The sequence below is a fragment of the Gigantopelta aegis genome, chromosome 5, assembly GCF_016097555.1.
Source record: "Gigantopelta aegis isolate Gae_Host chromosome 5, Gae_host_genome, whole genome shotgun sequence".
Classification (NCBI taxonomy): Eukaryota; Metazoa; Mollusca; class Gastropoda; order Neomphalida; family Peltospiridae; genus Gigantopelta; species Gigantopelta aegis.
This window is the reverse complement of record NC_054703.1, coordinates 20,227,936-20,241,025: the sequence shown is the minus strand read 5'-3', so window position 1 is coordinate 20,241,025 and position 13,090 is coordinate 20,227,936. Positions and strand designations below refer to the sequence as shown.

Below are 13,090 nucleotides of genomic sequence, written 5' to 3'. Positions count from 1 at the left end.
CAATCTTGTTATGGCAGTTGACAGTCTTGTGATGGCAGTTGACAGTCATGCGATGGCAGTTGACAATCTTGCCATGGCAGTTGACAATCTTGTTATGGCAGTTGACAGTCATGCGATGGCAGTTGACAGTCTTGTTATGGCAGTTGACAGTCTTGCGAAGGCAGTTGACAGTCTTGTTATGGCAGTTGACAGTCTTGCGATGGCAGTTGACAGTCTTGCCATGGCAGTTGACAATCTTGTTATGGCAGTTGACAATCTTGCCATGACAGTTGACAGTTTTGTCCTGACAGTTGACAGTCTTGCGATGGCAGTTGACAGTCTTGTCATGGCAGTTGACAGTCTTGTCGTGGCAGTTGACAGTCTTGCCGTGACAGTTGACAGTCTTGCCATTGCAGTTGACACTCTTGCCATGGCTGTTGACAGTCTTGTGATGGCTGTTGACAGTCTTGCGATGGCAGTTGACACTCTTGCCATGGCAGTTAACAGTCTTGCCATGGCAATTTACAGTCTTGTTCACTGGTTGATACATTTCAGCGACAATGTGTTTGGAATTGCTTTAATTAAAATATTAAAATAACCTGTAAAAAGATTCTACAATATGGGTTTCATGTTCACTAGTTGATATATTTCAGTGACATTGTGTTTGGAATTCCTTTAATTAAAATATTCTGTAAAAGGTTTCTATAATATGGGTTTCATTTTCACTGGTTGGTATATTTTAGCGACAATGCATTTGGAATTCCTTTAATTAAAATATTAAAACAAACTGTAAAAAGATTTTACAATATGTGTTTCATGTTCACTGGTTGATACATTTCAGCGACAGTGTGTTTGGAATTCCTTTAATTAACATATTCAAATAACCTGTAAAAAGATTTTACAATATGTGTTTCATGTTCACTGGTTGATACATTTCAGCGACAATGGGTGACTTGTTTGGTGATGCTGATGATATCAGCTCGGACGAAGGAGAAGCGAAGATGGAGGAAGGTGAAGGGGATCGCCACTCGGTAAGTCAACACACTTAACTTACTCTCCATTTGGGGCGGGACGTAGACCAGTGGTAAAGTGCACGCCTGATGCGTGGTCGGTCTAGGATCGATCCACGTCAGTGTGCCCATTGGACTATTTCTCGTTCCAGCCAGTGTACCATGACTGCTACTAATAAAAAAATGTAGCAGGTTTCCTCTCAATGACTGTGTCAAAAATGACCATATGTTTGACATCCAACAGCTGATGATTAATAAATATATGTGCTCTAGTGGTGTTGTTAAACAAAACAAACTTTTTTTACTCTCCATTTTGACATAATATTTAATTGTTATACATGTGACTGCATCTGTGAAAAAGATGAGGATTTTTTTTTTTTTTTTTTCATTTTTCTCTATCCTTTACGAAGTAAAAAGGCTAGATTTAGGTACTGTAAATCATAAAATATTAGCAATCTTAAAACTTAGTGAAATCCAAACAACTGACATATTAGTGACATATAACTTTAGTACGGTCATCATATCAAAAACTAAAACAAGAATAATTATAATTTGTAGGAACAGCTGAAATAATGTTTTTGATGAATCTTGACGGTAAGCAGCATACAGACAACTGAAATGTATTAGAAAATGGCAGTACTTAATGTGCATGCTAACTAACTAGTGTTGTTTGCTATCTTTTTGGTTTAATCAATAGTATATAACTATTATTGCGCATGAAGTGACGACAGCGGGTTTCCTCTCAGTATCTGTGTGGTCCTCAACCTCAAATCTGACGCCATATAACTGTAAATGTGTTGAGTGTGTAATTAAATAAATTCCTTTCTTCCTTCTATTGTTGCGAGTTCAGATAATCACAGACAAAACAATCGCTCAAAGGTTTTCGTAACAGTCGTTCATATGTCTTTAAATTTAGCGTCATGAAATATTAAATTTAGCGTCATGAAATATTAAATTTAGCGTTATGAAAATTGTATGACCTCACTAAATTCACTAACATTTCCTGATTTACAGTCTTACTTTTCCGACGGTAGTGTCAGGGTCAGGGTCAACTTTTGTGTTCAAGTTTTGTGTTTAGATCAGTTTCTCACAAACTGTAAGTCCTAGCTCAATCAAACTTGGTTTGTAGTTGAACCTATGTTAATCACAGTGCACTGAACAACTGAATTCTTGTGTTTATAGCCATGCTCATAAGAGTGTCTCTTATGTTGGCTCAAAAATACAGAAATGTGAGAGCTACGCGAAAATGTATAAATGCTCATTTTCATTTCGTCTACAAAAAACACAATGCGCCTTTTGGCTGACGGAGACTGCCGCATCACACACAAGAGTTAGATCGAAAGTATTATTTCACGATCACAAGTAGTATTCACACATAATACATTCCCGTGACTGGATTTCGTCAGCTTCACTGTGATTGGCCAGTTTTGTCCAATCCAGGATATGCTATTTTCATTAAAATATAATAAGCAGCTGACTAAGAAAAGAAATTTATGATACATCATCGTTGCATAGCCAGCATAAGGCAGACGAGGTGCTTGCCTCGTCTGGAATTTCCACAGATTTATTTTATTTTTCCCATGACAAGGGTATTTATTTTACAGGTCTGGGTTTACCTCAGCGGGTTTTTTTTCCCTCTCTGGCTACGCCCCAGATCATAGTTTTAAAATGTGTTGAGGTGTTGCTAAGCAACTATTCCTTTCCTTTGTTAGATGGCAGAGGAGGAGGAAGAGAAGGAGGAGGAGCCACCGGAGACTCGGATCGAAGTGGAAATCCCTCGGATCATGACGAACCTTGGAACATCCCTGCACTACGTCAAGCTGCCAAATTTCCTCAGTGTGGAAACCAGGTAAAATATGTAATATTATCAGGGTGGTATCGCTTGCATTTATAGTGCTGGTGGGGAGGGACGAACCTTGAGAAAACCAGGTAGAAGTGGAAATCCCTCGGATCATGAAGAACCTTGGAACGTCCCTTCACTACGTCAAGCTGCCAAATTTCCTCAGTGTGGAAACCAGGTACAATGTATAATAATTTTAGAGTGTTATCATTCACATTTCTAGGGTTGGTGAAGAGAGGAGGCAGCACAGGAAATGCAGTAATTCCTTACATCATAACAGACCTTGGATCATCTCTTCAGCATGTCGGCCAAAACCAGCAAAACTCTATGGGAAAGCTAGATAAAATATAAAATACTTGGGTGTTATGACTCATATTGTGGGGGTGGGAGGAGTGAGCTTCAAGAAATGTAGATAGCAGTCCAGTTAAACCCTGCTATTGCGACCGTTGGTGGTACTTACTAAAATTGATCTTAAAGGTGGGGTGGTCCTAATACCTAATTACCAACATTCAAAATGATGATTGTTTGGTAAATATTGATTGTGAACTTTACGTCTCTCCCACCCTTCCTTTTCGTTTGTCATCGGTAATGTGTAAACTGGTAAACCTAATTGGTAATAACGGTGTATTAACATTTACATTGAAATGACAGAATAATCAAGTGTCAAACCTGCTTCAGTTATTTGTGAGCTTCAATCCGTTCTTTTTCTTTATTATTACACAATAGAGATTAACAACTGTCTAGAAAAATTACAACATTTTAGGATGTACACGGTCTTAACATGTGACTTATATCTAACTTGACAATCGTTGCATTTGTTGTCAGTTTCTATGAAAAATAAAGTACTAGGATGGTTTGGCATTTGCTTTCATTAAAAAAATGCTACTCTGTATAACTGTTACTTTTCAACACTATTGTGTGCATATTATACAGTACAATGACTGTGTGCCGTACCTTCCAGAAATTAACTACGGCTTTGTAGTTCGAAATTAATACCTTTGTCTTTCGAATTAAATAAATATAAGATTATTTAATTGCTAGTTGAGCAGCACATATACCTGCAATTAACTTTAACACCATAGCATGTACAACTAGACAAGGTTTTGCCACGTTATTTATTGTTTGTCACTTATGTGACTTAACAAGTAAATGCTGTGGTCGCATTTGTATGGTTCAGATGCACTGAAAAATACAATTGGGTCTGAATTTACTAGTCATAATCTGTAATAGTGGGGTGGTCTTAATACCGGGGGAGTTTTACTATAAAATAATACGGAAATATTCCAGTCTTTATAGCTGGGTGGTCTTAAAAGCGGGGTGGTCGTTAGGTGGGGTTTTACTGTATAAATGTCTTTGATGATGACAAACCTTGTATGAGGTCTTCATTGCATCAAGGGCAGGATATAGCCCTGTCGGTTTGGGAGTGATCCCCGTCAGTGGGCCCATTGGGCTATTTCTCGCTCCAGCCTGTGCACCACCTCCAGCCAGTGCACTACGACTGGTACATCAACGGTCGTGGTATGTGTTATCCTGTCTATGGGATGGTGTATATAAAAGATCCCTTGCTGCTAATCGAAAAGAGTAGTTCATGAAGTGGGGAAAGCAGGTTTTCTCCCTCACTATCTGTGTGGTCCTTAACCATATGTCCGATGCCATATAACCGAAAATGAAATGTGTTGAGTGTGTCGTTAAATAAAACATTTCCTTCATTGCATCAAATTCAGGGAACGTTTTGTTCTGTGTCATGTCACAATTCACAGTACATATTTCAGAGATTGCTACACAGTTCTGAAATGTTGAAAAGTTTTTGCTTATCAAATTTCAGTCAGTTAACAATTATTGCTAATAAAAATTTTGAAAACAAAATATTCCTTAAAATAACAAAATTTCCTCAATGTAGAATTTCTAGAAACAGGTGAAACTAAATGTGATACTCTTAAGAATTTATCACACACCTTTCTGTTGTTGAATCACAAGAAATTGTTAAAGGAAATTCCTGAGTTTGCTGCAATTTTTAAGATGTTATCGACTAACAGACTTTTTAACGATTGTAATTACATATCAAATATATTTTTCTGCATAAAATATTAGTGGCTGTATATTAAACATGTTTCTGATCGTTCTAATATTTGTACTAAGTTAAATTTCATTTTATTTCCTAAAATATAGTTTTTTTGTACATACGAAAATATTTGAAGACAAAATCTAGTTTGGGCTTCTTAGAAGTATTAAGATAACCAGAAACACATTGAATATACACACTGATATTCTAAACAAGAAAATATATTTAATTTGTAAGGTTAATCGTAGAAATATTTTATTAGTCGGAAACATCTTACAATGCAGCAAACTCAGGAATGTCTCTTTAATATTATGACAAACCTATCAAACTGCCACGTTATAGAAACCAGGTAAAATAACCCATACTTTCAAGATTTTATCATTCCACTTTGAGATGAGATGTTGCATTGGATGTAGCACAGTAATAGTGTGGTCTCCTGAGATTTGATGGAGTAATTGATATATATAGTGATTTAAAAAATTACTCTTACAGTTTTTCACTGAACCTCTTGTTGTTTTCAGACCATTTGACACGGCTACTTATGAAGACGAAATTGATGAAGACGAGGTGTTGGATGAAGAAGGACGAGCGAGATTGAAACTTAAGGTATTGCAGGAGAATACTGATTTTTATATTTTTCTCATTCCAGCCAGTGCATATCTGGTCATAGGCCGTGGTATGTGCTTTCCTGTCTCTGGGCTGGTGCATATAAAAGATCCCTTGCTGAAAACTGGTAGCAGGTTTCCTTTCTAAGACTAAATGTCAGAATTACCAAATGTTTGACATCCAGTAGCCGATGATTAATAAATCAATGTGCTCTAGTGGTGTCATTAAACAAAACAAACAAACTGATGTCTATGAGTCATAATTATCAATTTTTTTAGCTTGTAATTAAATTTAGGAGTAATTTACCTCAGACAATGACTTCAGAATCGACAGGACATCAAGCATGATAAGTAGCATCTTTACAAAGTTACCGGCCTCGGTGGTGTCGTGGTTAGGCCATCGGTCTGCAGGCTGGTAGGTGCTAGGTTCGGATCCCAGCCGAGGCATGGGATTTTTAATCCAGATATCGACTCCAAACCCTGAGTGAGTGCTCAGCAAGGCTCAATGGGTAGGTGTAAACCACTTGCACCGACCAGTGATCCATAACTGGTTCAACAAAGGCCATGATTTGTGCTATTCTGCCTGTGGGAAACACAAATAAAAGATCCCTTGCTGCCTGTCATAAAAGAGTAGCCTATGTGGCGACAGCGGGTTTTCTCTTAAAGACAGTGTCAGAATGACATATATTTGATGTCCAATAGCCGATGATAAGATAACAAAATCAATGTGCTCTAGTGGCGTCGTTAAATAAAATAAACTACTTTTACTTTACAAATTTGAAACTTGTTATCTCCTTGGTGAAGTTCTGTGCTTTATTGGAGGTAGTTTCTGTTCTGGTGGCTGCAGCAGATTCAACGTGAGAACATTGTGCTTTGTAGTTTTTTCGCACCGCCTTTATTGCTCAATCTTTGCTGGCCATCCAATGAACCTACAATTATAATTATCAAATAATGAATAAAGATAATAAATAAATAAATAAATAAAATATTAACAAAATAAATAAATAAATAAATAAAATATTAACAAAATAAATAAATAAATAAATAAAATATTAACAAAATAAATGTATTACGTAAATAAATGTATTTTTAATTAAATAAAAATAAATGGTTTGTAAATTGTTTTATCATCTCTATATACTATAATTGTCTCCATCATTGTATTGAAAAAACCCAAAAACAATTGTAAATAATTTCAGTTTAGTTTGACATAAGAAGAAAAGTACAAGTGTTTTGGAAATATAAAAAAAACCATAATATTTTTGTGTGAAATTTACAAATCAGTCGGCTCAGAAATAAATAACTTGTAGTTAATTCCATTATATGAAAAAAGGCGTTCCCTGTGGGACGGACTATAGTAGGCCTATTGCCTACACCGTGAATGTCGCTACAAATGCTATTTATAGCATCATGCAAAACCAAGTCATGTTTTATTTTACAAAATAACATAAATAACGTATATATGTCAATGGCAGTTTTTCCTCTCTGGCTATGCCCCAGTATGTATTTAATCATCATACAGTTGAATGAATGTGATTGCTGTGTATCAGAAATAACAAATGTTTTTATTAAATTCTTATAAGTATAACGTGCAACCATAAAGATTAACCATAGAGTTGATTACAAACTCCTCCTGTGGTAAAACAAGAAAAAACTAAGAAATGGTGGGGAAATTCTGCACACGTTCAATTAATGGAACAGCCGATGATGCTGTTATACTAAATTTGATACATTAATACTGAATGGAAATTTAAAATACAAAATAATCAATTGTTCGTCTATTTTACAGGTTAACTGGAGCTTATTTAGGGATTTCTTTATACATATTATCAATGCAAGGTTTACCATGGAAAATGACAAATAAATAAATAAAATAAATAAATAAAATATGACGTACCTGTTTCACACCACTGAAATGAGCCAAGTCTTGTTCCAAAATCTTGCCAGTCTGAGCGTGTTCTCGGCGTTGTTTAGGCGGTAGAATTTTAAAATCAGTTTGATTTTTTCCTCAAATTTGGCTAGATAGGATATATCCTTCACCGCATCAAGGATGGCCAGTTCCAGTTTGTGGGCAACACAGTGTATAGGGATGATGTATGGTGCTGCTGCTTTGAATTTGGCTAGATAGGATATATCCTTCACCGCATCAAGGATGGCCAGTTCCAGTTTGTGGGCAACACAGTGTATAGGGATGATGTATGGTGCTGCTGCTTTGAATTTGGCTAGATAGGATATATCCTTCACCGCATCAAGGATGGCCAGTTCCAGTTTGTGGGCAACACAGTGTATAGGGATGATGTATGGTGCTGCTACTTTGAATTTGGCTAGATAGGGTATATCCTTCACCGCATCAAGGATGGCCAGTTCCAGTTTGTGGGCAACACAGTGTATAGGGATGATGTATGGTGCTGCTGCTTTGAATTTGGCTAGATAGGGTATATCCTTCACCGCATCAAGGATGGCCAGCTCCAGTTTGTGGGCAACACAGTGTATAGGGATGATGTATGGTGCTGCTGCTTTGAATTTGGCTAAATAGGGTATATCCTTCACCGCATCAAGGATGGCCAGCTCCAGTTTGTGGGCAACACAGTGTATAGGGATGATGTATGGTGCTGCTGCTTTGAATTTGGCTAAATAGGGTATATCCTTCACCGCATCAAGGATGGCCAGCTCCAGTTTGTGGGCAACACAGTGTATAGGGATGATGTATGGTGCTGCTGCTTTGAATTTGGCTAGATAGGGTATATCCTTCACCGCATCAAGGATGGCCAGTTCCAGTTTGTGGGCAACACAGTGTATAGGGATGATGTATGGTGCTGCTGCTTTGAATTTGGCTAGATAGGGTATATCCTTCACCGCATCAAGGATGGCCAGCTCCAGTTTGTGGGCAACACAGTGTATAGGGATGATGTATGGTGCTGCTGCTTTAAATTTGGCTAGATAGGGTATATCCTTCACCGCATCAAGGATGGCCAGCTCCAGTTTGTGGGCAACACAGTGTATAGGGATGATGTATGGTGCTGCTGCTTTAAATTTGGCTAGATAGGGTATATCCTTCACCGCATCAAGGATGGCCAGTTCCAGTTTGTGGGCAACACAGTGTATAGGGATGATGTATGGTGCTGCTGCTTTGAATTTGGCTAGATAGGGTATATCCTTCACCGCATCAAGGATGGCCAGCTCCAGTTTGTGGGCAACACAGTGTATAGGGATGATGTATGGTGCTGCTACTTTGAATTTGGCTAGATAGGGTATATCCTTCACCGCATCAAGGATGGCCAGTTCCAGTTTGTGGGCAACACAGTGTATAGGGATGATGTATGGTGCTGCTGCTTTGAATTTGGCTAGATAGGGTATATCCTTCACCGCATCAAGGATGGCCAGTTCCAGTTTGTGGGCAACACAGTGTATAGGGATGATGTATGGTGCTGCTGCTTTAAATTTGGCTAGATAGGGTATATCCTTCACCGCATCAAGGATGGCCAGCTCCAGTTTGTGGGCAACACAGTGTATAGGGATGATGTATGGTGCTGCTGCTTTGAATTTGGCTAGATAGGGTATATCCTTCACCGCATCAAGGATGGCCAGTTCCAGTTTGTGGGCAACACAGTGTATAGGGATGATGTATGGTGCTGCTGCTTTGAATTTGGCCACAACATCGGTTTTAAGTCCCTGCATGACATTAGCTCCGTCGAAGTTTACTCCTACTAAAGCCGGTTCTTCCCTATTTGGTTTGTCTTTTGTAACACTTTCTATGCTAAGTCCAGATTTGGTTAAAGTGCTGCCCAAACCAGAAAATACACCGTAAGCGTGTGCATGTTCCAGTTTCGACAATGTCTACAAATGTCGTCTGTCACGCCCCACAAATCTAATGAAGACTGTCTCTTGTTCTTTTTACACTTCTATCAGTGCTACCATCGGCCAGCAGTGACATAAAATTTGTTGACCTAACCCTTTTCTTAGCTTTTGCTCGGAGGAATGCCGATGTACTTGTTATGAAAAGTCGTGCCGTATCGTTGTTTTGATAATTTTGTCCTATATCCAAGTCTAGTTTTAATGCGATGCGGCAATGGAATTGCATATCTGACAGTGGTTTTTAATGTTTTGCCAATGTGTACGCTCTGTTGAATGACTTTGTCATCTTGTCTAATCTTGACTTATCCATTTTCGAGAGGAGCATTCCTATCGATGTATCTTCAAACTGTATACCACCTTCTTTTGTACTACTAGTTTTACTCCCTTCTTGATCAAATACAACGAATTCCCTATGAACTGAAGACGTTTTGTGTGCCATGATGGTGTCTAAATGAAAATGGTTACTACCGTGAATCATGGCATTTTGGCTTTTCAATTTGTTTGGCTGTGCCGAAATAGATGGGAATTTTCTACATATCCTACAAAACATTATACCTTCATCTTCTGAATATTCTAGCCAGGTAAATGAGTTTTTCCACGTTGGTACACATTTCCTAACTCTCTTTGTCTTGTCATATTTTTTATATTTAGTTTTAATTTTTTGTTGTTCCGTCTTGTCAGTCGTGTCACGTTTGCGCTTTTCCCCACACTTAGTAAATATACTAAACTGAGACATAATTTCATTTTGACATCCCCCTCTCTCACTAAATATGGTCGATTTAAAATCAGATATAAGGTTTTCAAAACAATTACACACTGTCCTGTATTAATACCCAATCAGGCCATTGTCGCCCAAATCCCATGTTCTTTGATTGGGCACCGATGAGCTAAAACACTTAGTGTCGGTACAGCCTCTAATGTGGTTGATGTTTTACAATCGGTTACATCAATTAGTGAGACAAATTAACAGTTGGTGGGCTCATTGGGCTTTTTCTCATTCCAGACAGTGCACCATGACTGGTATATCAAAGGCTATGGTATGTTGTTACATTGTAACAACTAAAGGAACAACACAACGATCAAAAACAAATAAACATTTATGAAAACCAACAAGTCACATTGCACATCAGTGTGTTCTAGTTGTGTCGTTAAACAAAACAAACTTTATATACTCAGCTCGAGACAAATCCGACAAGACCAGCCATGTGCCAAATATAAAATAATGGATTTTTGGTGTCACTTTTATGAAGTAAAAAGGCTAGATGTAGATGCTATTTTTCCAAAGGCTGAGCAGGCAGCTATAGGGTTTACAGGCCTCAGTGATGTCATGGTTAGGCCATTGGTCTAGAGGCTGGTAGGTACTGGGTTCGGATCCCAGTCGAGGCATGGGATTTTTAATCTAGATACCGACTCCAAACCCTGAATGAGTGCTCCGCAAGGCTCAATGGGTAGGTGTAAACCACTTGCACCGACCAGTGATCCATAACTGGTTCAACAAAGGCTATGGTTTGTGCTATCCTGCCTGTGGGAAGCGCAAATAAAAGATCCCTTGCTGCTAATCGGAAAGAGTAGCCCATGTAGTGGCGACAGCAGGTTTCCTCTCAAAATCTGTGTGGTCCTTAACCATATGTCTGATGCCATATAACCGTAAATAAAATGTGTTGAGTGCGTTGTTAAATAAAACATTTCTTTCTTTCCAACTGTTATGCCAGGAACAAAATCTGCCAAGAGAGTCAACTCAGTTATGAGCTTATGCAAGCAGATACACAGGCAAAATACACTGTGAGCCAGCTAAAATGGCGGTTGATCTACATTTAATGACACAATTTTCAAATTAACCTTTTGGCAAATTAATAATGAAATATATTTGCCAAATTCAACTTTGATTTACAATTGTCGAGTGTTAGCTTAAACCCTTTGTTGTATTTTGTGTAGGTGGAGAATACAATTCGCTGGAGATATAAGAAAGACGAAGAAGGAAACGAAATCAAAGATGTTGACGGGAACTCACTGAGAGAGAGCAATGCCAGAATGGTTAGATGGTCCGATGGAAGGTAACACACTGATGTAGAGAAAATGTCACGAGTCGCAGTTAGATACCATTAATCTTACGAGTTGTTTATGTAAAGAATATTACACGAGTGGCCGTTAGATAACATTTATTTTACAAGTTGTTTATATAAAGAATATTACACGAGTGGCCGTTAGATACCATTTATCTTACAAGTTGTTTATATAAAGAATATTACACGAGTGGCCGTTAGATACCATTTATCTTACAAGTTGTTTATATAAAGAATATTACACGAGTGGCCGTTAGATACCATTTATGTTACAAGTTGTTTATATAAAGAATATTACACGAGTGGCCGTTAGATAACATTTATTTTACAAGTTGTTTATATAAAGAATATTACACGAGTGGCCGTTAGATACCATTTATCTTACAAGTTGTTTATATAAAGAATATTACACCAGTGGCCATTAAATACCATTTATCTTACAAGTTGTTTATATAAAGAATATTACATGAGTGGCCGTTAAATACCATTTATCTTACGAGTTGTTGTTTATATAAAGAATATTACACAAGTGGCCGTTAGATACCATTTATCTTACATGTTGTTTGTATAAAGAATATTACACGAGTGGCCGTTAGATACCATTTATTCTCGAGTTGTTTATATAAAGAATATTACATGAGTGGCCATTAAATATCCATTTATGAGTTGTTTTAAAACGTATCTATGAAGCAAAAGTGTCTGCTGGACAATCAAGCTGATGACAGTGGTTCAGATCCCTTCAAAGCTGGCTCATACATTCATTCATCTTTCACCCTCTGCCTATCATTCTCATTATCTTAATATATATATAATATTTATTTTTTTAATCCAATTTCTCGCACGCCTGTTTCGACCCTTTCTGTCAGTTTCCTCTGACTCTGTCTTCTGAGCTGTCCACACCATCGCCTACCTGTCTCAACTTCCTCCACGGGTGCAGTCTCTGTGTATTTCCCTGCACCCACCTGGCATCCTCGTCCTCTGCCGCTAATAAAGCTGGTCTGACCCACGGCACTAATTAACGACCGCCGGTAGTAGGGATGCATAGTAGGTGGTTACAAGTGCCTTTTAACAGTGCCAGAAGTAACTACTGAACACTCCCTGAAGTGGTCAGACTAAGCCTACAGCTAAAAGCTGAAGGGGAACAGATGTGTGGCACAGATACAAGCACCTGTCACGGTTGGAGAGACAATGACTGGGATGTCACTTAGAGGTGGACAGTGAAAGAAGTTGAAAGATAGGAGGAAAGAAATGAGATGGAATTCAAAGGAGAGAAAGGAAAGGGGAAGTGGATAAAAAAAAAAAAAAAAAAACAAGCAAAAGTGATTTCCTCAAAAAACTGGTTTAATTTTTTTTTTAATGTTTCTGACTAAAACTTATTAGTAGCACTTGCAATGTTGAGTTGTATGTCACAAAGCAGTCAATTTTATCCATGATAAGTTTATTGGATGGTAAGTCTTTGGCATCTATGTCACTCATTAAAGGCAATTCTTATTCTAATGACATCTCTTTCTGCATTTTATTGAAGAATAACGTTAATTTTTTTAATTGATATTTAGTATTTAGGGCGGGATTTAGCTCAGTCGGACGAGTGCTTGTGTAGCAGAATCAAACCACCTTGGTGGATCCAATCAACTGATTGGGTTTTTTCTCATTCCAACCAGTGCACCACAACTGGT

The 13,090-nt window shown here is 37.9% G+C and overlaps 1 protein-coding gene across 1 annotated transcript in view; it reads left to right on the top strand.

The window, feature by feature from the left end:
• The window catches only part of LOC121373373 (RNA polymerase-associated protein LEO1-like), a 38,504-nt gene that overhangs the window by 12,898 nt on the left and 12,516 nt on the right, over positions 1 to 13,090 (top strand). The window contains exons 6-9 of the mRNA XM_041499992.1: positions 919 to 1,010; positions 2,702 to 2,838; positions 5,413 to 5,497; positions 11,287 to 11,405. Coding sequence (XP_041355926.1) covers positions 919 to 1,010; positions 2,702 to 2,838; positions 5,413 to 5,497; positions 11,287 to 11,405 — 433 coding nt within the window. The remainder of the gene's footprint in view (positions 1 to 918; positions 1,011 to 2,701; positions 2,839 to 5,412; positions 5,498 to 11,286; positions 11,406 to 13,090) is intronic.